The sequence below is a fragment of the Anomaloglossus baeobatrachus genome, chromosome 3 (genome assembly GCF_048569485.1).
Source record: "Anomaloglossus baeobatrachus isolate aAnoBae1 chromosome 3, aAnoBae1.hap1, whole genome shotgun sequence".
NCBI classification, from domain to species: domain Eukaryota; kingdom Metazoa; phylum Chordata; class Amphibia; order Anura; family Aromobatidae; genus Anomaloglossus; species Anomaloglossus baeobatrachus.
In genome coordinates, this window is record NC_134355.1 from 368,010,071 (window position 1) to 368,036,388 (window position 26,318).

The window sequence follows — 26,318 nt, forward strand, 5'->3', positions numbered from 1 at the left end:
AACGATATCGCAGCATGTAAAGCAGCCTTAAGTGCTACAAACCAAACATTATAAAAAAACACCACTGGTAAAAAAAAAAAAAAAAAAAAAGTATAGCTATTGAAATGCAAAGATGCATTAAAAAAAAAAACCAAAAACATAAAAAAACAAACACAAAACAGTCTACATGGGATTCTCACCAAATCAAATCAGATTATGGCACGTCCATGAATCTACCATAAATACCTAAAGTGGGAAAATCCCTTTCAGCTAGAAACGATACATGCCTGCTCGGATTTATTATTTGCATTTTTTTTTACTCACTTTCCTTGTTTTATCTTGGGGTACTCGCAGGGGTCTATTGCACCAAATTCATCAAAATGGTGCATGCAATTTATGAATTTGGCGCAAAGTAAAAAAAGGGCTTTTTTCTAGTCATTTTGCATCTTTTTGAGCAAAAAGTCATATCTTTTTAAAAATATCTAAAGGATGAGACTTTAAAAAACTAAAACTGCCAAAATATGTGACTATTTAGCATCTGGAATCATTAAACTCTGCCCACAAAACGGAAAAAAACCAAAAAAACAGGGAACACAAAATAGATGTAAAAAAAAAATTAAAAAAAATAATAGAATAAAAAAGGTTAGACAAGAAAAGACAAAAAACAGGCATAAAGACAATGATGAATCCGGGTTGCATTCATTAGAATAAAACCAGAAGTGATAGTAAAGGAATGAGAAACATAAGGTGTACTTCCTGCTGTATCCACTGCTGACTTTGATTTAGGACATTGTACTAAAAATGTATTTCCAGTTTTAGCCTTTTTCCCATATTCTTCTCTAAAACACAACCCCCCCCCAAAAAAAGCAAAAAACAGAAAGTGACTCTTTACAAAAAATGCCACAAAGAGGTAATCTGTCATCAAAAACTGATATAAACGTATAAACTAAGTTCATTGCCGCGTATAGCACTATAAAATTTGCACCTTAAGGTACCGTCACACTTAGTGACGCTCCAACGATCCCACAAGCGATCTGACCTGGCAGGGATGGCTGGAACGTCGCTACATGGTCGCTGGTGAGCTGTCAAACAGGCAGATCTCCACAGCGATCAGAGATCAGCCACCAGCGACCCGTGTAACGACGCTGTGCTTGGTAACCATAGTACACATCGGATTACTAAGCAAAGCGCTTTGCTTAGGGGTACTTCACACACAGCGAGATCGCTACTGAGATCGCTGCTGAGTCACGATTTTTGTGACGCAGCAGTGACCTCATTAGCGATCTCGCTGTGTGTGACACTAAGCAGCGATCTGGCCCCTGCTGTGAGATCGCTGCTGGTTACACACAGCCCTGGTTCATTTTTTTATTGTTGCTCTCCCGCTGATAAGCACACATCACTGTGTGTGACAGCGAGAGAGCAACAATCCTGAATGTGCAGGGAGCAGGAGCCGGCGTCTGACAGCCTGTGGTAAGCTGTAACCAAGGTAAACATTGGGTAACCAAGGTGGTTACCCGATATTTACCTTCGTTACCAGCGTCTGCAGCTCTCACGCTGCCAGTGCCGGCTCCCTGCTCCCTGCACACGTAGCCGGAGGACACATCGGGTAAATAAGCAAAGGTTTGCTTATTAACCTGATATGTGCTGTGGCAACGAGTGCAGGGAGCCGGCGCTAAGCGGTGTGCGCTGGTAACTAAAGTAAACATCGGGTAACCATACCCGATGTTTACCTTAGTTACCAGTGTTCGCAGCTTCCAGACGCCGGCTCACTGCAAGCACAGCGTCGCTTCCACGTCGCTGCTGGCTGGGGGCTGGTCACTGGTCGCTGGTGAGATCTGCCTGTTTGACAGGTCACCAGCGACCATGTAGCGATGCAGCAGCGATCCTGACCAGGTCAGATCGCTGGTGGGATCGCTGCTGCGTCGCAAAAGTGTGACGGTACCCTTATAGTTACCCGATGTGTACCTTGGCTACGTGTGCAGGGAGCTGGCTTCTAGAAGCTACGGACGCTGGTAACCAAGGTAAATATCGGGTAACCAAGCAAAGCCTTTGCTTGGTTACCCGATGTGTACATTAGTTACCAGCGTCCGCAGAAGCCGGCTCCCTGCACATTCAGATCTTTGCTCTCCCGCTGTGAAGCACACATCGCTGTGTTTAACAGCGAGAGAGCAACGACCAAAAAAATGGTCCAGGACATTCAGCAATGACCAGCGACCTCACAGCAGGGGCCAGGTCGTTACTGGATGTCACACACAGCAACATCGCTAGCAAGATCACTGTTGCGTCACAAAAACCGTGACTCAGCACCAATGACGCTAGCGATGTCGCTTAGTGAGACGTGGCCTTTAGAGTGCTAGTTGCTGCCTCCATTATGCAAATACTGAAATTTAATTAAACACGCCATTTAGGTTGCTAAGTTCACTTTGGGCATAGTTAACAGCTTAGTGCACAGTTTTCCAATATGGTTTTGCATTTCCCTCCGCTTTAATCACAGGTGACTAAGGCTGCTTTCACATCAGCGTTTTTTTTGAAGGACGTCAGCAAAACGCATCTGACCGAATCTTTGCAATGCATTTTCAATGGTATCGCGTTAAGATGTGTTTGCATGCGCTTGTATGCATCTTATACCGGATCTGTTTTGCGTTTTTTTATCGTATTTCAAAAACGCTAGCTTTTTTTACCTGCGTCCAAACGCTGGATGTCACTGGATCCTAAGTGTACTGCATGCAACTGCATGTGAACGGTGGTATTCTGATAGAAAGGATCCTGTTTGCTCTAGTGAGCATGCCCAGAAACCACCGGGCGTGATCATGATTCTCTCTCTCTCATGACTCCAATGCCCGCCCATACACTGGAAGTGAAAGGATCTGGTAAAATATCACTTGCGTTTGCATGCGTTCAACACTAAATCAACAGGATCTAGTCACGTGCGGTTTGCGTGTTTTTGACGTCCATCAAAAAAACGCTGAAGTGAAGGCAGCCTAAGACTATGTTCACACTTCCGTTGTTTCGCATCCATCACAATCAGTTGTGTGACTGATGCAACGGATGTGTTGCAGATAGTAGCACAACTGATGTGACTGATGCTGCAAAACAATGATCTATTTTTTTTTTTACTGTTTAACCAGTGATCAGCTGATCACTCACAGAACCCGGCCGCCGGGTGATCAGCTGATCGCTCACAGTAGCCGGCCAATCAGCTGATCGCTCACAGTAGCCAGCTGATCACTCACAGTAGCCGGCAAATCAGCTGATCGCTCACAGTAGCCGGCCGATCAGCTGATCGCTCACAGTAGCCGGCCACCACAAGTGCTGAGCATGCACAGTGAAATCAAAAGGATTCCGCTGCTCAAAAAAAGTTACATGCTGCGTTCCTGCCGCCTGACGGTCAGTCGTTCCACGACTAATAAGTCAGGCGAAGGATGCAACGCAAGGGCATCAGTCACAATCCGCCGCTCATACAAGTCTATGGGAACAACGGAATCCGCTAAACGGATTGCGTTGTTTCTCAAAGCGGCGGATTGTGACAGATACTAAATAGCGGAAATGTGAACATAGCCTAAGGCTTGCATGGCGTAAGCACTCTCTGAAGAGAAAGCTCAGGCAAATCAGTGCTGTCAATGACTAGTGGTGAAGGCGGAGGTATGCAAAACCAATGGGCATAACTACACTGAGTCTCCTGGACACACCAACAGTGTACTGAGCTGCCTGATAAGCATACCAGATTAAACATCCAATTCTACAGAACATGGGCAGCTATAAGAGCATGAAAGGTGCAATTGTTTATGGAGGCAATATCCCTTTCAAGGTCGTATACCTAGTTTATAGTGTCCGCTTATTCTGACAGACTCCATTTAAATATGTTTTTCTGTTGTCTAAAAATTATAGCATATCCCTGTTTGATTAGTAGGGGCTTTTGGGGATAGGACCACATGGGCCTTTTATCTGAATGTTGTTTTTGTCAATAGTAAAGTATAACAGAAATCTTTGGGGCCTTATTCTTTAATGAACTCTATTAGCCCAGAAATGAATGCCCATCTTTTAATATCACTAGTATGTAAATAGGTAGATAGTATTTACATTTTTCTTATACCTTTGTTTTTGGAACACTTTATAATAATAATAATAATTTTATTCATTTATATAGCGCTATTAATTCCATAGCACTTTACATACATTGGCAACACTGTCCCCATTGGGGCTCACAATCTAAAGTCCCTATCTGTATGTCTTTGGAATGTGGGAGGAAACCGGAGTACCCGGAGGAAACCCACGCAAACACGGGGAGAACATACAAACTCCTTGCAGATGGTGTCCTTGGTGGGATTTGAACCCAGGACCCCAGCGCTGCAAGACTGCAGTGCTAGCCACTGAGCCACCGTGCCGCCCCACTTTCTGAATTAAAAAGACAGCTTCATATGTTAAAAATAGAATATGCAGCATGTGTTTAGTAGGCAGAAGTGCTAGAGGGAGGAGGGTAATATATTTCTGAATTATGCACTTATAGAGAAGGATATTAAGTAAAACAAATTCATGGTTATAGCAGCAGATTGAGATTTTCCTTAAAACGTTTTCGGCAAAACATTTTCATTAATGTGTGTAATACATAAAATATCTAAAAGTACCAATATACATCATATGATACATCTATGTTAAGCAATGCTAGCTATGGTGTATGCTACCTAGGGTGCATTGAAATCACCAATTACTGTACATACCAATACCCGTATTAGTCTCTATCCATGAAAGCTTTATCTTCATACTGTGATAAATGGCTAACTGCTGGGGGCCTACCAACCACTAAAAAGACAGTCCTTGACCACAGTTTCCCCTGACTGTATGACAACAGCTGCAGTGTATGATGCGCTTTTTCAAACATTCAGCATAAAATGTGAATGCAGTGGCAGCCAAGTATGCACATAACTACCCCATTCTAATGAGGATAAAAGTGGCCCATTCTGGGAATCACTGGAATTTCTGTGGATTGGTGATAACCCCAACTTCTTTTCACTAGACAACTCCTTTTAAGTAACATATTTTATTGCTTGGGTCAATGCAGAAATTACAACACCACTTATGGGTACACATTGTGTAATGACCAAGACGGGGCCATGACAAACATTTCTGCATTTATAAAAGCCTGTGGAATAATTCCTGCTTTGATGTATTGCCTGGTGTTCGTTCCTCACATTAAATGTAAATTATTGCTCTGTAATACCACTGGAGTTCAGCAGCTGGCGGTATAGAGGTCGGCAAGGGACTGTATTGGAGGATGCCTGATCGACATCCTCTATAGCAGACCTGGGCAAGGGGCGGACCGTGGGCCACATCCGGCCTGCCTACAGTCTGTGACCGGCCCGCTCATCTTAGGTCAGAGTTGGAGGCGTGGTGCCGCTTCTTCTCCTGACAGGCAGGAACTTTTCAAATGACACACGAGCGCCATACTGACGACACTTGCTATTTTAGGCCAAGATGTGATGTTAGTTTTTTAAACACTGTAAAAGTTGACAATTTTCTAAAGTGAACAATCACAAACTCATTAAATTTCATCACATCATCATTAAATAATGATGTAATTAGGTCCTCCATATTTTCATTGAATCTTTGTATTGTTTAACTTACTGTTTGTTTATGAAGGGATAGTATATATACTACAGTCATATGAAAAAGTTTGGGCACCCCTATTAATGTTAACCTTTTTTCTTTATAACAATTTGGGTTTTTGCAACAGCTATTTCAGTTCCATATAGCTAATAACTGATGGACTGAGTAATATTTCTGGATTGAAAAGAGGCTTATTGTACTAACAGAAAATGTGCAATCCGCATTTAAAAAAAATTTGACCAGTGCAAAAGTATGGGCTCCTCAACATAAAAGTGACATTAATATTTTGTAGATCCTCCTTTTGCAAAAAATAACAGCCTCTAGTCGCTTCCTGTAGCTTTTAATGAGTTCCTGGATGAAGGTATATTTGACCATTCCTGTTTACAAAACAATTCCAGTTCAGTTAAGTTTGATGGTCCCCGAGCATGGACAGCACGCTTCAAATCATCCCACAGATTTTCAATGATATTCAGGTCTGGGGACTGGGATGGCCATTCCAGAACATTGTAATTGTTCCTCTGCATGAATGCCTGAGTAGATTTGGAGCGGTGTTTTGCTGAAATATCCATCCCCTTCAACTTCGTCACTGATTCTTGCACATTATTGTCAAGAATCTGCTGATACTGAGTTGAATCCATGCGACCCTCAACTTTAACAAGATTCCCGGTGCTGGCATTGGCCACACAGCCCCAAAGCATGATTGAACCTCCACCAAATTTTACTGTGGGTAGCAAGTGCTTTTCTTGGCATGCTGTGGTTTTTTGCCTCCATGCATAACGCCTTTTTGTATGACCAAACAACTCAATCTTTGTTTCATCAGTCCACTGGACCTTCTTTCAAAATGTAACTGGCTTGTCCAAATGTGCTTTTGCATATCTCAGGCGACTCTGTTTGTGGCGTGCTTGCAGAAACGGCTTCTTTTGCATCACTCTCCCATACAGCTTCTCCTTGTGCAACGTGAACTGTATTGTTGACCGATCCACATTGACACCATCTGTAGCAAGATGATGCTGCAGGTATTTGGAGGTGGTCTGTGGATTGTCCTTGACTGTTCTCACCATTCTTCTTCTCTGCCTTTCTGATATTTTTCTTGGCCTGCCACTTCTAGGGTTAACAAGAACTGTACCTGTGTTCTTCCATTTCCTTACTATGTTCCTCACAGTGGAAACTGACAGTTTAAATCTCTGAGACAACTTTTTGTATCCTTCCCCTGAACAACTATGTTGAATAATCTTTGTTTTCAGATCATTTGAGAGTTGTTTTGAGGAGCCCATGATGCCACTCTTCATAGGAGATTCAAATAGGAGAATAACTTGCATGTGGCCACCTTAAATACCTTTTCTTATGATTGGATACACCTGCCTATGAAGTTCAAAGCTCAATGAGGTTACCAAACCAATTTAGTGGTTTAGTAAGTCAGTAAAAATTAGTTAGGAGTGGTCAAATCAAGAAATTGATAAGGGTGCCCATACTTTTGCACCGGTCAAATTTTGTTTAAATGCGGATTGCACATTTGCTGTTAGTACAATAAACCTCATTTCAATCCAGAAATATTACTCAGTCCATCAGTTATTAGATATATGAAACTGAAATAGCTGTTGCAAAAACGCAAATTGTTATAAAGAAAAAAGGTTAACATTAATAGGGGTGCCCAAACTTTTTCATATGACTGTATATACAGTATTTGGTAGAACTGAGTTAATTATATTAATCTCTGCTCTATAGTCTTTTCACTATAGTGACCAGAGAGAGTTGGCAGTACAGTTGAGACGGGCCCATCCAATGGTGAGGAGCAATATACAAGGGTTATTATTGTTGAGTACCTTGCCAGACAGTCTTTTCAGAGCCCTGACTTGTCTTATGCAGAGAAATCTAAATACAGAATCCAGACATGTCTCAATACGGGCGAGTGGCACTCAACATCCTGGCAGCTATAGTAGGTAGACCAAAACCCCTAAAGCAATTGGTCCCACCGCAGCAAGGTGAAATCTCAGTTATAGATTTGCCATATCAGAGTATCAGTCCAGTTGCCATCCAGCCGGAACCTGTAGGAAATCCAGTGTGCAGCTAAAAGCTGAAGAAGCTGTGAATTATATTGATCTGTGATCCAGAAAACTTTATTCCTACCTACCTCTGAATCATCTAGATGTTCCCTGGGAACAGGTCTGGAGCGCCAGGAACCACGTAGGAGCACAGTGAAAGCTCAACCTTCACAAAACTGAAGAAAAAAAGCATACCACCGCTCAGCACCAACATCTGAGCCTAATAGTGCTTACAGCCCGGGCGTAGCATACGGTAAAAAATTTTTTTAACCCCTTCACAACTTTTGATATAAGTTTAGATCATGGTTGTTTAGTGGTTCACAACCTATAACATAAATTATGTCATGTGAACCTCAGAGAAGATGCCTACTGAACTTGACAGTGGGACACTTGAGCTTGTAACCAAGGTGGTTTCACCGCCTCACCCTTGCAGCTACAATCGCTTTGATTGGCTGTTCAATTCTGAACAGCCAATCACAGCAATTTCAATGTTTAGGCAAATTAAATTGCCTGAAACATTGACGTTCGGCTATGATCATTGGTAGGATAGCACCAATACTAGGCTGGAACTAGGCAACGGCGGTGTCACCCACCCCACCACTAATTGTGAGCAGAGACAAAGTTTGACCTTACAGTGAACACCGTGCTTCACCTCATTCCAGCTTGGAGTTGTGTGCAGAATGGTTATGCCAGGGCCACACGGGGACTAATGCGATCCTCGCATGACACTCGTCTCACGCTGGCAGCACAGCAGGAGCCGAGTGTCATGCAATTGGACCTCAGCTGTGGGGAACGAGCCGGCACTGAGGAGGCCGGCGCTGCAGAGGAGAGGGATTTATCTCCCTCTCTCCTCCATAGCCGGCTTTTGCCATTCTCACACTGCATTCGCGGTACACCGGTGTACCGCGAATGCAGTGCGATTTTTCTCTTGCCCCATATATTTGAATGGGTGCGAGAGAAAGAGTCTCGCATTACAATCGCAGCATGCTGCGATTGTTTTCTCGGTCCGATAAAATAATTGCTCATGGGTGCTCACACATAGGCTAATATTGGTCCGAGTGGAATGCGATGTTTTATCGCACTCCACTAGTTCCGATTTTCATGCCGTGTGTCTTAGGCCTTACTGTGTCGTTCTACTGCTGACCTGCTGGGTCTTGTGGTGCCAAAGACTATTTTAGCCTGTGCCTCCACTTCTGATATTGTTGCTGCTGACTGAAGACAAGAAAATTTGTTCCTGTCCCCTGCTTTTTTCCATTGTACCCCAAACTCTCACTTCCTCCCCCTCTAACTAATACCCTTCCCAACCCTTCTGCCACCGAACACTCAATTTTTGGCTTTTTTTTTTTTATTTTTGCACCACCTCCTTGCGTGTGTGCTGCAGCCACCAAGCACTATTCAGTGGTGCACATAAGGCTAGTTTCACACTTGCGTTGGACGGGATCCGTAGCATTGCGTTGTGTGACGCATGCAACAGATGCGTTGCATATAGTGACACAACGCATGCTACAGATCGTACAAAATAACGCAATCCGTTGTAGTTTTTTTTCCTTGTCTTTACACATCTGAGCATGCACAGTTGTGTAAAGACAGCTGCGTTAACGGAATCCGTCAAATGACGCATTCTAACGGAATCCGCCACCATAGGCGTCCATTATAAAAACAACGGACGCCTAACGGATTCCTGCAGGTTGCGTTTTTTTGACACTCCGCCAAGCGCAGAAAAACGTTACATGCTGCGTTCCATCCGCCCGACGCAGCGTCAAAATAACGACGCTGCGTCGTCCAGCGGATGCAACGCAGACACTTGCGTTACAGTGCATCGTCCATACAAGTCTATGGAGAATAGCGCAGTGCGTTAACGGACTGCGCTATTCTCCATAGTGACGGAATGCGCTGAACGCAAGTGTGAAACTAGCCTTAGCAGATCAGCATTCATTCTCATTTTTGGTCAGGCCTTTTTTATACATATCTCTCCCCCTTTTTTTGCACCACATCCATGCGTGCGTGTTCCGCAGTTGTAAAGCCTCTAATCAGTGATGCACATCATTGGTCAGCGTATCTGTTCGCCTTTGGCCAGGACTTTTTTTTTTCCTGTCCATTTTTTCCCACTATTGCATCACATCTGTGCGTTCATCCTGCAGCCACTGAGTGTTAACTATTATTGGTTTCTACTACAGTATTTTTTACTGAATATAGTCAGGATTAGTGTCAGATAGGAAAGTGTAAAAAAAACAAACAAAATAGTAATTTGGATTCGTTGATATATTAGGGACAGTAAAAATATAATATAGTAATCAGCTTCCACTATAGTATTTTTTTACTGAATCATATACATATAACATATCAGGGTTAGGGTCAGATAGTTGCAGGTGCTCAGTCCTTTTTTATTTTATTCACACTCGTTTAGTGCTGTTATGGCACCTCAGGGGCTCTGCCAATATGGCATCAGCAAACAATTCCAACCAAATCTGAACTCAAAGGCGCTCCTTCCCTGCTTCACTTTGCCTCAAAAATAGTTTGACTACAAATGGGGTAATGGTTTACTCAGGAGAAATTGCACAACAATTTGTATGGTCCATTACCTCCTGGTAAGCTATGTGCGCACATTGCGTATTTGCATGCAGTTACGCTGCGATCTGCACCGCAGCGTAACTGCATGCGTCCTGTGTCCCCAGCATAATCTATGAAGATAATGCAGGAGACGTACGCACGTGGGATATTAGAGCGCAGTGCTTCGGCTGCTGCCCGAAGCACGCGTTCTAAGAAGTGACATGTCACTTCTTTACTGCGCTCTGCATGCATCCCCCGCTCTGTCTAAGGGAGGGGCTGCACTCAGAGCGCATGGAATCGGCTTTTTTTTCTCATTACGGACTTTCTGCAGCGATTTGAAGCGCACGTGTGCTGTTCAAATCGCTGCAGAAATTTCTGCAGGGACAGAACGCTACGTGCGCACATAGCCTTACTCTAGTGAAATTGAAACATTTGTGGTTAAAGCAACATTTTTGTGATAAGAAATATATTTTTTATTTTTCACGGCTTAAGTGTTAAAAAATTATGTGAAGCACTTGGGGGTTCAAGGTGCACATCAAACATTTACATAAATTCCTTAAGGGGCCTAATTACCAAAATGGGGTCACTTGTGGGGGAACTGTACTGTTTAGTCACCTCAGGTGCATTGCAACCACTAACAATTCCAATTAAATCTGAACTCTAATATGGCGCTCCTTTCCTTCTTCACTTTGCACTGTGCCTTAAAAGTAGTTTTCGACCACATATGGGGTATTGGTGAACTCAGGAGAAATTGCACAACAAATTTTGTGGTTTACGATCTCCTGTTACCCTTGTGAAACTGAAAGATTTGAGTTTAAAGCAACATTTGTGTGGCAAAAATCTATTTTTTCATTTTCACGGCTCAACGCTATAAAATTCTGGGAAACAGCTGAGGGTTCAAGGTGCTCATTAAACATCTACACAAATTCCTTGAAGGGTCTAATTGAACACATGGGGTCACTTGTGGGGGAGCTCCACTGTTTAGGCACCTCAGGGACTCTCCAATTGTGACATGGAATCCACTAACTATTTCAGCCAATTTTGAGTTGAAAAAGGCAAATGGCGCTCCTTCCCTTCCAAGCCCTGCTGTGCGCCCAAACAGTAGATTTTCACAACAAATGTGGTATTGTTATATTTAGCAGAAATTGCAAAATAAATTCTAATGTGCATTTTTTCTCGTTACCCTTGTGAAAATACTAAATTTAAGGTTAAAGTAACATTTTTGTGTGAAAAAGTACTATTTTCATGTTTTCCGTCCACATTGCTTCATCTCCCGTGAAGCACCTAAAGGGTTAGACTGCGGGCACATGGGCATTAATCACACTCGGCTCCTGCTCTGCTGGTGTAAACCGAGTGTTGTGCGACTCTCATTCGATCCTGAAATTGCAGCACAACCGCGAAGAACAGGTTGGGTGCTGCGGAGGAGAGGGAGGGATTAATCTCCCCCATCTCCTCCATTGTCAGCTGATGCGATTCTTGCACTGCACTCACATTACACTGGTGTAATACGAGTGCAATGCAATGTGTCTCTCGCACCTATAGACTGCATGGGAGAGTGAAAATGAATCGGATACCACCCTAGCATGCTGCGATTGTTTTCTCAGTCCTGTTAGAGCTGAGGAAGAAAAAAATAAATAAATCAATAAATCGCTCATGGGATCCATGTGATTTTGAGTACCTATAGGGGTTCAGTTTTTAGAATTATGTCACTTTTGGGTATTTTCGGTCACTTAGGCCTCTTCAAATGTGATGTGGTCCCTAAAAAAATGGTTTTGTAAATTTTGATAGAAAAATTAGTAAATACTGATAAACTTTGATCCCTTTTAAAGGGGGCTTTACACACAGGGACATCGGAAAGCACCCACCCCTGTCAGTTGTGCGTCACAGGCAAATTGCTGCCCGTGGCACACCGCTAGGACCCAACACACATACTTACCTGCCTAGCGACGTCGCTGTGGCTGGCGAACCGCCTCCTTTCTAAGGGGGCGGTTCGTGCGGCGTCACACGGCAGCCGTCCAACAGAAGCGGAGGGGCTGAGAGCAGCCGAAAGAAAGTGATGCCCACTTCGTTGCCGGAGGACGTAGGTACGGTGTTCGTCGTTCCTGGAGCGTCACACGTAGCGATGTGTGCTGCCTCAGAAACGACGAACAACCTGCGTCCTGCACCAGCAACGATATTTGGGATTAGAATGACGTGTCAACGATCAACGATTAGGTGAGTAATTTTGATCGTTAGCGGTCGTTCGTATGTTTCACATGCAACGACGTCGCTGATGTGCGTCACAAATTCCGTGACCCCAGCGATATCTCGTTACCGACGTCGCTGCGTGTAAAGCCCCCTTAACAAAAAAAATTTTTCAAAAATTGCGCTGATGTAAAATAGATTTTGTGTGACATAACTCTGGTTTAAGGGTATAAAACTGGAAAAGTTTGAAAATTGCCAAACTTGATATTTTCACATATAAACGCAAAAAATATTGTAAATTTACCACTAACGTGAAGTACAATATGTCAAAAAACAATAGTGACCGAGATCTGCTGAAGCGTTCCAGAGATTTTACCTCATAACGTGACACGGCTCAGATTTGGCCTGGTCAGGAAGGTGAATATGGTCAGTCACAGGGGATAATCCCAGGGGCGGCTGCAGAAAAGTCACCCTCACTGCATTAGTTCCACAGGCATTCACAGAAATAAAATATACAAGCCTGAAAGAACTTTTCCCATGGACAGCAAAGAGGACATGACATTGAAGTGAATAGGAACAGTGCTCCACACGTTTTTGAAGCGACTTTAGAGGAGGATTTTGGAGCGAACCCAAGCGGGCGAAAAGCCAGTCGTAGCCCGACAGCTGCCACGGAGGGTATGCGCCCGCCCAGCCCGTGAAGTGAGCTACATCACCGGGGTTTCCTTGCCGGGCTGGCAGGGTTACCTCACAGCCACTCCCCGGTATAGGAGGAACCGTGAGGCAGGCAGGGGCAGCTCGTGAAACCCCGGAGATGAATGGCAGCCAGCAACGCGCGTTCTCGTCGTGAGTGCGCGGGCACGAAGGAGGGGTGGGACTGGCTGCCAGCGGCGTGAGCTCGGCTCTCCCGGCCGCCATTTTACAACAGCCACACTCCACCGGACAAGGAGCTGCTGCAACCACACGAGGGGCGCGCTCGTCCGACACCCTGACCCCCACAAACAGAATAGGCAGCCCGGACACAGCCAGCACCCGCCCGGATCGGGACAGGTAAGCTGCCGGTGCTGTAAACACTTCTCTGTCATGCTCGTTTTGGGGCCAGAGCCGGCAACTCTGGAAAATGGATTCCAGTAGGAGCACGTTGGCGGCGGGGTGGGAGGATGGTTTGCATTATGTCCTGGGCCCTCCTATAGTTATGGCGGTGTGCAGCATGTGGACAGCATGGCGGGTCGTGCAGCCCCATGCTGGCCCGGGAGGACCCATTGTCTGCCTCCACATGTGGCCGCGGCGCCCGGTGTGCTGGCATTGTGTGCGCGGCCGCCGCCGGAGGAGCACGTGTCTGCAGCAGGCTCCGGGCCGGCCTAGTGGCGTCCTGTGGGTGGGGAGTAGGAGCAGCTTTGTTCCCTGTGCGGGCGGGAATCCACCTCAGTGAGGGCCGGGTGATGCACTATGTCAATCTTCTGCCCTGGATGAGTGTCCTCATGGCAAGCTTCTTCCCAGGACGGGTGTGCGCTCCTGATGGCAAGCTTCTGCCCCAGACTAGTGCCCTCATGATAAGCTTCTGCCCAGGACGGGTGTGCGCTCCTCATGGCAAGCCTCTTCCCAGGACGGGTGTGCGCTCCTCATGGCAAGCCTCTTCCCAGGACGGGTGTGCGCTCCTCATGGCAAGCTTCTGCCCCAGACTAGTGCCCGCATGATAAGCTTCTGCCCAGGACGGGTGTGCGCTCCTCATGGCAAGCTTCTGCCCTGGATGAGTGTCCTCATGGCAAGCTTCTTCCCAGGACGGGTGTGCGCTCCTCATGGCAAGCTTCTGCCCCAGACTAGTGCCCTCATGGCAAGCTTCTGCCCAGAACGAGTGTGCGCTCCAAATGGCAAGCTTCTGCCCAGGACGAGTGTGCGCTCCTCATGGCAAGCTTCTGCCCAGCACAAGTGTGCGCTCCTCATGGCAAACCTCTACCCCAGACTAGTGCCCTCATGATAAGCTTCTGCCCAGGACGGGTGTGCGCTCCTCATGGCAAGCTTCTGCCCTGGATGAGTGTCCTCATGGCAAGCTTCTTCCCAGGACGGGTTTGCGCTCCTCATGGCAAGCTTCTTCCCAGGACGGGTTTGCGCTCCTCATGGCAAGCTTCTTCCCAGGACGGGTTTGCGCTCCTCTCATGGCAAGCTTCTGCCCAGGACGGGTGCGCGCCTCTCATGGCAAGCTTCTGCCCAGGACGGGTGCGCGCCCCTCATGGCAAGCTTCTGCCCAGGACGGGTGCGCGCCCCTCATGGCAAGCTTCTGCCCAGGACGGGTGCGCGCCCCTCATGGCAAGCTTCTGCCCAGGACGGGTGCGCGCCCCTCATGGCAAGCTTCTGCCCAGGACGGGTGCGCGCCCCTCATGGCAAGCTTCTGCCCAGGACGGGTGCGCGCCCCTCATGGCAAGCTTCTGCCCAGGACGGGTGCGCGCCCCTCATGGCAAGCGTCTGCCCAGGACGGGTGCGCGCCCCTCATGGCAAGCGTCTGCCCAGGACGGGTGCGCGCCCCTCATGGCAAGCGTCTGCCCAGGACGGGTGCGCGCCCCTCAATAGCGGTCATGTTGTGAGGCAGTGACACTGAAAGTGAAATGTGCCCTCTTCTTCTGCATGCAGAACTGGTCGCCATTAATGACCCTGATTATTGCATTTGTACAGATATCTGGAGCTATGGCCGCAGAACATGTTAATGGGAATGGTACAGAAGAGTCCATGGATACTTATGCTGCAGTAGCCCAAACAGAGCATTTGCAGACTTTGCTTGATGCTGGTTTACCACAGAAAGTTGCTGAAAAACTAGATGAAATTTACATTTCAGGTAAGACTTAGCTCTTCCAAAAGGGGCTTCTATTTTGGCTTTATTTTCTTCATTGGATTTTGTCTAAATTAGCAACTTTTTGTGGTTTCCAAGACATGGGAGCTGCAGATATAATTTTGGTGTCCCGTCCCCCCTCCAACCCCTTCACTGCTTGAGGTGTCTTCAATGCATTGCTCTGCCTTGTATGACAGAATCTCTGACATTGAATGGGTTAGGCTAAGTTCACACTTCCGTTGTTTTGCATCAGTCACAATCCGTAGCCTTGAGGAATTACGGAATCCTGCAAAATATTTTGCAGGAATCCAGTATTTCCCCATAGACTTCTATTAGTGACGGATTGCGACTGATGACCCTGCGTTGCATCTGCTGCGTCGCGGTCCGTCGTTTTTGACTGACCGCCGAGCGGGGAGCAACGCAGAATGTAACGTTTTTCAGGCCGTCAAAATTAATGCGCCGCGCAGGAATCCGTCGCCATCCGCCACACTTGCAATGTATGTCTATGGTGCTGGATTCCGTCGTAATCCGTCTTACGACGGAATCCAGCGCTGGATTCCGTCATGCTCTACTGAGCATGCCCAGCATGTTTGGCACGCCCACTGGGCTGTCCCAAACACAAACGGATCATGACTGATCCGTCAAACGGATGCACAGCGGATGTAACGGACGCAACTGATCAGTTTTTTCACAGGATTCCTGTGAAAGGAATCCTGTGAAAAACACATCAGTTGCATCAGTTGACATTTAAAAAACAACTGATCCGTTGCTGACGGACCTGACGGATTGAAAACAACTGAAGTGTGAACTTAGCCTTAGGCTACTTTCACACATCAGTTTTTTCCATCAGTCACAATCCATTTTGTGACTGTTGCGACTGATCAGTCGCAGATTGTTGTACAACTGATGTGACGGATCCCTGTAAAAAAAAAATGTATCTGTCGTACCACCTTTGGAGCCTTGCAATGCGATTGTGTACATACTGGGCATGCTCAGTAGAAAATGATGGAATCCAGCGCTGGATTCCATCGTGCGACGGATTACGGCGGAATCCTGCACCATACACAACCATTATACCTCTTGACGGATTGTGACGGAATCCTGCGCTGTGCGTCGTTACGATGCTCGCAAAAACATAACATTGTGCATTGCTTCCGCCTAACGGTCAGTCATTCCACGTCTGTTCAGCCACGTGATGGATGCAACGCAAGGCCATCAGTCGCAATCCGTCGTTAATACAAGTCTATGGGCAAAAAGCGGAATCCTGCAAATTATTTTGCAGGATTCAGTTTTTTTTCTCAAAGCGACGGATTGTGACTGAGGGAAAATGACGGAAATGTGAAAGTAGCCTTAGCATATAAGATTTAGAGAAGCTGTCTGGCATCGCTCACTTCTGATGGGGAGGTGAGCGGCGCTGATGACATGGTGTCTGCGCGGATCTGGCAAGACCTGCACGTGGACCTGACAGGGGGTCATATGTCCACTTACTAAAGAACGAGAGGTGTCATTAGTGCCACTCACTTCCCGATGCGAACACGAGTGATGAAACCTTCAGTAATTCAGGGTTTTAAGGGGATGTTCCACAGTAACCTTTACACCTATTACCTGGATGAGTAATAAGTATCTAATTCCGGGGGTCTTAAATTCTGTGGTCACGAGCTGTGAGGCTTCATTCCTCTTCTAAGGGACTGACAGTTGTGTACAGCACCTGGCCATCTTTGTCACTCCCATAGACAGTGACTGGAGAAGCAGAGAACACGTGCAATTGCTGTTCCATTTGAGCTTGTGATGTGGAGGTGCAAGCAATCAAACACTTCTCACGTGATTATGGGGTAAAAACATTAACTCCGCTTTCACTGAACCACGAGCAGTTCTGGGTGCATATTGCTAATCGCTGCCCAGCAGTCCCAGCCTATAGCAGCATATATAGAGGGGTCTTTAGAAAAAGATTCTGTATCATATGCTAATGAGGCTAGAGACTAGCTGCAAGGGCGTTAGTTCCTGCGCTCATTCTGCTCTCTTAGCATGTTAGCACGCCCACAGAGGCGTACTAACATGCTATTCAATGCCCACTGCCAGTGTAATGACCAGCGGTGACACCTGTACCTGTCCGTTGCTACAGCCTTTGACGCCGGTTAATGCTCATGATAAGAAGTCCTGATCTTCTGGTCATACGCACTAGACCTCCCTGCAGCCGGGACTCGTACACCCGGCCTCTTAGTGGGCATAACCAGAAGTGTGGTGACCTGATCATGCGCAGTGCCCAGCATCTGAGGCAGTAGCAACAGACGGGTACGTGCGTCACCGCTGGTGATGACGCTGGCAGTGGGCATTGACTTGCATTTTAGTACGCCCCTATGGACGTGCTAACATGTTAAGAGGGTGGAATCAACGCAGGAACGAACGCTTTTGCAACTAGTACTTGTGCTCATTAGCATATCATAAAGGTTCTTTAGAAATACTTTCTCTAACTATCCCTTTATCTATGCTACTATAGCCTGGGACTTAGAAATATGCACCCAGAACTGCTTGTGGTTCTGTGTGCATATTTCATTTGATAGGTTCACTTTAATTTCTCGATACTTAGGGTTTGGTAGGCTTAAACCCAAGATATGTAAATGTGCTCATACATCTTCAATATCTGTGTGTAGACAAATCATTTCACAGTTCTCCCTCTGTGCACTCCCCATACACATACATATTCTGGCTTTTCAAGTGATCTGAATGGGGAGAGGGAAGTTCCTACAGGCTATGTCTTGCAGGACATTGTTTCTCCTGAAACCAAGTGGTAGTTGTTGAAATTCAACATGGCTAATCTGGATGATCCAAAACAGACACATTTTGTGTGTAGCTCAATTTTCTGTGTGGCCTTAGGTGATAAGTAGGGTTGTCATCATAATCTATGTACAGAATAAGCTATAAATTATTATTATTATTATTATTATTTATTATTATAGCGCCATTTATTCCATGGCGCTTTACAAGTGAAAGAGGGTATACGTACAACAATCATTAACAGTACAAGACAGACTGGTATAGGAGGAGAGAGGACCCTGCCCGCGAGGGCTCACATAAATGTGCACATGTTAAATATTTGCAGATTTTTCTGCAGAAAAAACAAATGTTAGCAGAAAAAATATGCATGTTTTTGATGCATTTAAACTTGGATATTTTCCAGTTTATTTGTAAGGGTGAAAACCGCTGAAAGAATTGACATGCTGCAGATCTGAAAACGCTTTGGTTCAGAGATAAGATTGTGGGACACCACCTTTTAATTTTCAGGTTGGGGGCAGGCCAAGCCCTTTAACATGAAGTTGGATGATTCCATTAAAATCTGTGGATGCACTGTCAAATATATATCAAGTTAGCTGGATAGACAAATATTGCAGAAGCCAGGGAGGTGACTAGTGGCCATCATCATATTAGGCTATAGTCATTTTTATATATAAAAAATAGATGTTTCTTCTTTTCCTGGGATTTCTCGTTAATCTATGGGCATATTTAAGGCTGTGTGCACACATTGCGTTTTTTACCGCGGAAACGCTGCGTTTTGAACCGCAGCGTTTCAGTGGCAAATTGCATGCGTTCAGCTTTCCCAGCAAAGTGTATGGGAAAGCTGAAAAATCAGTGCACACGCTGCGTTTCTTTCCGCAGCGTTTTGGATGCCAAAAATCGGTGCGGAAAGAAAAGCAGCATGTCACTTCTTTTGTGCGTTGTGGCTGCGTTCTCTCCCCCATTGAAATCAATGACGTGGGGTCAGAACGCAGCTACACCGCATGGACCTGCTTTTTTGTTGCGGTCCGCAGCCTTTGTCGGCACGCCAGAACGCAGGCATTTACCTGGAAGTGAGGTCAAGAGGTTTCCTGTTGACCTCACTTCCTGGCAAAGCCCCCGGTGTCGCCAAAGTGCCCGCCCCGACCCCCGACCCCCCCCCTCCCGAAAATCCAACATGGCCGCGCGCACAGTAGCGCACCGGCCGCCCTGCTCCTATGTTATCTGTCGCATGTGCCTTGAAACATGCGACAGAAAAATGCACCCAGGCCCTGCCCGTTCACCCCAATTCCCCCCGGTGTCATACATACCTGTCCGGTCGCAGCGCTGATCCCCCGCGGCCCCCTCCTCCTTCACAGCAGACGCCGGCCGGTCACATGTGCCAAGCAGCTGACAGCCAGCACTGTGTTCAGTGTGAGCTGTGCTGGCTGCTCGGCACTCTGCAGCTGTGACCCGGGGAGAGTGGGTGCAGATTTTTGCACCCACTCTCCTCAAATGGAAGGTCTGCCCTCCTAGAAAATGGGGGATACGTTCCCTGAACGTGCCCCCATATTCTAGAAGGTCCAGAGCCGACGTGGGACATCCAAATGGATTTCTGCGGACCCATTTTTTTTATTAAATTGGAGAACAAGGGAATGATTTGGGGAGTGTTTTTTCTAATAAAAAATTTTTTGTTTTTTTTTGCTTTTGTTTACTGTCAATTAGTTATGTCGGGTGTCTGATAGACGCCGTGACATCACTAATTGCTAGGCTTGATGCCAGGTGACATTACACATCTGGTATCAACCCCATTTATTACCCCGTTAGCCAACGCACCAGGGCGCGGAATGAGTTGGGGCGAAGCGCCAGGATTGGCGCATCTAATGGATGCGCCACTTCTGGGGCGGCTGTGGCCTGCTATTTTTAGGCTGGGAAGAGTCCAATAACCATGGCTCTTCCCACCCTGAGAATACCAGACCTCAGCTGTCAGCTTCACCTTGGCTGGTGATCTAATTTGGGGGGACCCTATGTTATTTTTTTTTTTTTATTATTTTTATTTATAAATAAAAAAAAAAACCTGGGGAGCCCTCCAAATTCTTCACCAGACAAGATGAAGCTGCCAGCTGTGGTTTGCAGGCTACAGCTGTCTGCTTTACCCTGACTGGCTATCAAAAATAGGGGGGACCCCACGCCATTTTTTTTTTTTTTTTTTGTTTTTGTGATAAAAACTAGTCTAGGCACCCTTTAGTGCCACATGAAAGGTACTAAAGGTGCCAGCTTAGAATATGCAGGGGGGGTGGGACGTTGTGTATATATATTTGACCTCCATTGACGCTTTTTAGGCTGGATGCCCACAATCGGAGTTTGCAGCGTTTTGGGCGCAGATTGTTTTCCCTGCGTCCATGACGCTGCGTTGTGCAGTAGAAGCACAGTGGAAGGATTTTTAGAAATCTCATGCCCACTGTGCTTCTTTTCTCCGCAGCATAAACCGACCGGTGGCGCAGCTTCCCGAGCCTCAGCATGTCACTTTATGCTGCGTAGATGAGTGTTCTCTGCAGGTAGCATAGAGCTCCACAGCAGCCTGAACCCAAATCGTGGGCATGGGCAGCTGCGTTCTCCCGTGGGAAACACTCACATCTCTGCAGGAGGCTGACACTGTACTAGACGCCGTGTCGCTGGATCATGGCCACATAGCCCAACAGTGAGAATATTGTTGCTACAGCTACATTTTGGGGGAAGTAGCTGTGGATTCAAAATGATTAATTTCTTCGGCGCTCCATTGGGAGACCCAGACGATTGGGTGTATAGCACTGCCTCCGGAGGCCACACAAAGCAATTACACTAAAAAGTGTAAGGCCCCTCCCCTTCTGGCTATACACCCCCAGTGGGATCACTGGCTCACCAGTTTTCTGCTTTGTGCGAAGGAGCTGGAGACTCTCCAGACGTTCGGGTGGATCATCAACTTCTCAAAGTCAAATCTGTCACCGACCCAATCACTAACGTATCTTGGCATGGAGTTTCATACTCTCTCAGCGATAGTGAAGCTTCCGCTGGACAAGCAGCGGTCTCTACAGACTGGGGTGCAGGCTCTCCTTCAAAGTCAGTCGCACTCCTTAAGACGCCGCATGCACTTCCTCGGGAAGATGGTGGCGGCAATAGAGGCGGTTCCGTTTGCGCAGTTTCATCTGCGCCCACTTCAATGGGACATTCTCCGCCAATGGGACGGGAAGTCAACATCCCTGGACAGGAAAGTCTCACTTTCCCAGACGGCCAAGGACTGGACTCAGCAGGAGTCCACCCTTCAGATCAATGTTCTGGAAATCAGAGCAGTGTATCTTGCCCTACTAGCCTTCCAGCAGTGGCTGGAAGGAAGGCAGATCCGAATTCAGTCGGACAACTCCACAGCGGTGGCATACATCAACCACCAAGGGGGGACACGCAGTCGGCAAGCCTTCCAGGAAGTCCGGCGGACTCTGATGTGGGTGGAAGCCACGGCCTCCACCATATCCGCAGTTCACATCCCCGGCGTAGAAAACTGGGAAGCAGACTTCCTCAGTCGCCAGGGCATGGACGCAGGGGAATGGTCCCTTCACCCAGACGTGCTTCAAGAAATCTGTCGCCGATGGGGAAGGCCGGACGTCGACCTAATGGCGTCCCGGCACAACAACAAGATCCCAGCCTTCATGGCACGGTCTCGCGATCAAAGAGCGCTGGTGGCAGACGCCCTAGTGCAAGATTGGTCGCAGTCCGGCTCCCTTATGTGTTTCCACCGCTGGCACTCTTGCCCAGAGTGCTACGCAAGATCAGATCCGATTGCAGCCGCGTCATACTCGTCGGCCCAGACTGGCCGAGGAGGGCGTGGTATCCGGATCTGTGGCAGCTCACGGTCGGCCAACCGTGGGCACTACCAGACCGACCAGACTTACTGTCCCAAGGGCCGTTTTTCCATCGGAATTCTGCGGCCCTGAACCTGACTGTGTGGCCATTGAGTCCTGGATCCTAGCGTCTTCAGGATTATCCCAAGGGGTCGTTGCCACCATGACACAGGCTAGGAAGCCCACGTCCGCTAAGATCTACCACAGAACGTGGAGGATATTCTTATCCTGGTGCTCTGCTCAGGGAGTGTCTCCCTGGCCATTTGCATTGCCTACCTTTCTTTCTTTCCTGCAATCTGGGTTAGAAAAAGGTTTGTCGCTCGGCTCCCTTAAAGGTCAGGTCTCGGCGCTATCCGTCTTTTTTTCAGAGGCGTTTGGCACGCCTTCCTAAGGTGCGCACGTTCCTACAGGGGGTTTGCCATATCGTACCCCCGTACAAGCGGCCGTTAGATCCATGGGATCTGAACAGGGTACTAGTTGCCCTCCAGAAGCCGCCCTTCGAGCCTCTGAGGGAGGTTTCACTTTCTAGACTATCACAGAAAGTGGTTTTTCTGGTAGCGATCACATCTCTTCGGAGAGTGTCTGAGCTGGCAGCGCTGTCATCCAAGGCTCCCTTCCTGGTCTTCCACCAGGACAAGGTAGTGCTGCGCCCCATTCAGGAGTTTCTCCCGAAGGTGGTATCCTCTTTTCATCTGAATCAGGATATCTCTTTGCCTTCGTTTTGTCCTCATGCAGTTCATCAGTATGAGAAGGATTTTCATTTGTTAGATCTGGTGAGAGCACTCAGAATCTACATTTCCCGCACGGCGCCCTTGCGCCGTTCGGATGCACTCTTTGTCCTTGTCGCTGGTAAGCGCAAAGGGTCGCAGGCTTCTAAGGCCACCCTGGCTCGATGGATCAAAGAACCAATTCTTGAAGCCTACCGTTCTGCTGGGCTTCCGGTTCCATCAGGGCTGAAGGCCCATTCTACCAGAGCCGTGGGTGCGTCCTGGGCATTGCGACACCAGGCTACGGCTCAACAGGTGTGCCAGGCAGCTACCTGGTCGAGTCTGCACACTTTCACCAAACATTATCAGGTGCATACCTATGCTTCGGCGGACGCCAGCCTAGGTAGAAGAGTCCTGCAGGCGGCAGTTGCCTCCCTATAGGGGAGGGCTGTCTTGCAGCTCTAACATGAGGTATTCTTTACCCACCCAGGGACAGCTTTTGGACGTCCCAATCGTCTGGGTCTCCCAATGGAGCGCCGAAGAAGAAGGGAATTTTGTTACTTACCGTAAATTCCTTTTCTTCTAGCTCCTATTGGGAGACCCAGCACCCGCCCTGTTGTCCTTCGGGATTTTTGGGTGTTTTTCGGGTACACATGTTGTTCATGTTGAACGGTTTTTCAGTTCTCCGACGTTACTTCGGAGTGAATTTGTTTAAACCAGTTATTGGCTTTCCTCCTTCTTGCTTTTGCACTAAAACTGGTGAGCCAGTGATCCCACTGGGGGTGTATAGCCAGAAGGGGAGGGGCCTTACACTTTTTAGTGTAATTGCTTTGTGTGGCCTCCGGAGGCAGTGCTATACACCCAATCGTCTGGGTCTCCCAATAGGAGCTAGAAGAAAAGGAATTTACGGTAAGTAACAAAATTCCCTTCATACTCCTGAATAAAATCCTTGAGGGGTGCAGATTCCAAAATGGGGTCACTTGTGGGGGTTTTCTGACGTATAGGTACCCAAGTCTTAAAAAACGCACCTAAAAAAACGCATGAAAAACGCATGCGTTTTCGATGCGTTGTTTCTCAAAAAGCATTGTTTACTATTCTCCCCTCTGCCAGAGGGTGCGTTTTTTCCGCGCGGAAAAAAAGCAACGTGTGCACATACCCTAAGTGTCAGTAATACCAATTTATGTATCTATACAATGGATGATACTTTTGAAGGCCAAATTGAGGGTGTTATTTGTGATGTCCTCTCCTAAAGCCCAGTATTTATTGATCACTGAGGAATCCTGTAGTGTATACTGTGGTCTAAAAAGCAACATCTACTGTATGTATGTAGGGTAGGTTATGTGTACACGCTGCAAATTAGTTGCAGAAATGTGTTTGCACCAAGAACTGCATCTTGTAGCAGAAAAACGCATGCCTTTTTGTGCCATGTGTTTTACTGAAATCATTTGGCAGGAAGGGCTAAAAAACGCACCATCAATTGACATGCTGCTTTTTTTTTCTGCACCTAAAACGGCTGGCATAAGGATAGACATGTAGATTTGGGCAACAAACTGCACCAAAAAACAGTGTGCGCACAAGGCCCAAATTGGCTATACTTCAGTCTGTTAGCATCTAATTATGAGCTGATGTTAGAGAAGTCCACTGGTACGATCTCCCAATCTGTGCTGCTGAAGGAAGACTTTAATGTATGCTGCTATACATTACATACAACAGTATACATCACCTATAGACTCTTTCCGCATCGGAAACTATAGTAGTAGCCCTGTCCAATACAGGGAAAATAGGTATGCCAAAATGGTATGGTGGCTGTAACAGAATTATAGGCGTATTGGGGATATGTCAAAGAATTGGGTAGACAGGTGAGAGAGAAACACAGCATTAGAACTTTCCATGGAATACACATATAAGGATAGAGCTCTAGCATGCAGCTCTTCACTATGTATTAGCCCCAATGAACGCCATTATAAGGCTGTGATCCATCAAGTGGCATTATTTGTAAATCGTACTTTGTGAAACTGATCTGGCATGTGCTGTGGCTTCTGTTTGCACCCAGATGTGAGCAAAACCTTATGCTACACTTTGGGAGAATCATAACTAATCAGTGTACTTTAGAGCTAATATTGCACATTTTGAATTTTACAGGTGTTTTCTCTTAACCCCATTCACGACCAAGGATGTATCTATATACATCCTTGGCAGGGTCTGTCCAATTTAATGTGGGCATTATTCCTCGCACATGTCTGCTAATCTGGTAGGCAACGCGCTGTTTGCCGCCCATTGACGGCCCTGTGATGTGACCCTTTTCGCTGTCATGATGTGCTTCCTGTGAATGCCGTCAGAGTGCCAGCATTCACAGGAGATCAGCATTCCTGCTGAAGAATCGACCTGATCTGCAGAATTGATTGGATAGTGCAGGCATAAAGTCTCCAAAGGGGGTTAGTAAAATCAATAAAAAGTTATCTTTTTTAGTTCAAATCGACCCCCCCCTTGGGCCCCATTTACATTAAAACAATAAAAAAAATACACATTTGGTATCACTGTGTTCAGAATTGGCCGATCTATCAAAATATAAAATCAATTAATCTGATGGGTAAAGGGCATACCAACAAATACTTCAAAATGTAGGAATTTTTTAGGGTTTTTTACAACATTGCAAAAAATGCAATTACGGGAGATCAACACATTGTAGCTGCCCAAATTGTATCAATTTAAATTTTATAATTTAAAAACACCAGCTCAAAGTTGCATAAAATAAGCCATAACTGAGCCCCAGATCCTGAAAATTGATTGCAATGGGTCTTGAAAAATGGTGACAAAAGCGCAATTTTTATTTATTTTTTTTCCAGCCTTCTGACCTTTTTTTTTCACCACTTAGATAAAAGTAAAACTATATATGTTTGTATCTACGAACTCATACTGACTTGAGGAATCATAATGCCAAGTCAGTGTTCAGCACGGTATATAAAAAAAACCTAAAGCAAAATGTAAACTACTCCCTTCCTTACAATGTTTTTATTTTCCCACTGTAAGGGCTAAGCCACACGGCGAGAAAATCGGTGCGAGTGGAGTGCGATAAAACATCGCATTCCCCTCGGACCAATTCTAGCCTGTGTGTCAGCACACATGGGCGATTTATTTTCTCAGCCCTAATCGGACTGAGAAAACAATCGCAGCATGCTGCGATTGTAATCCGAGACTCTTTCTCTCGCAGCCATTCAAGTGAATGGGGCGAGAGAAAAATCGCACTGCACTCGCGGTACACCGGTGTACTGCTAGTGCAATGCGAGAATGGCTATAGCTGACTACGCAGGAGAGAGGGAGAGAAATCCCTCCCTCCCCTCCTGAGTGCCGGCCCGCCCCCCGCAGCTGAGGTCTGCTCGCACGAACGGACCTCAGTTGCAAGGACACAAGCATGAGACTCGGCTCTGCTGTACTGCCAGCACGAGCCGAGTCTCATGCAAGGGGATCGCAGTAATCCCCGTGTGGCCCCAGCCTAAGGACCAGTGCCCATGCTGTGTGGTTTTGACGCGTATTTTCAGAAATCTGCAGCAAAATCTGCATGTCTATTTTGAAGCCAGCAAAGTCTGAAAATTCAGAAGTGCTGTGCCCACATTGCTTATTTTTCTCTTGCGTATTCATTTTTTCATTTTTGCTGTCTGCACACAGCGTTTTGTTTTTTTTTTGTTTTTTTGCTGTGTTTTTGTGGTGCCCACAAAAATGCAGCATGTCAATTATTCCTGCGTTTTTCACCCATTGAGTTCAATGAGATGTTCAAAAAATGCAATGAAAAACGCAAATTGCAAAT

At 46.6% G+C, this 26,318-nt stretch overlaps 1 protein-coding gene across 1 annotated transcript in view; it reads left to right on the forward strand.

Annotated features, from left to right (window-relative positions):
• The first annotated feature begins 13,323 nt into the window (after window positions 1–13,323).
• Window positions 13,324–26,318, forward strand: part of SYNCRIP (synaptotagmin binding cytoplasmic RNA interacting protein) — a 113,441-nt gene continuing 100,446 nt past the window's right edge. The window contains 2 exon segments of the mRNA XM_075340156.1: window positions 13,324–13,406; window positions 15,027–15,186. Of these exon segments, the coding sequence (XP_075196271.1) occupies window positions 15,039–15,186 (148 nt within the window). The 5' untranslated portion in view covers window positions 13,324–13,406; window positions 15,027–15,038.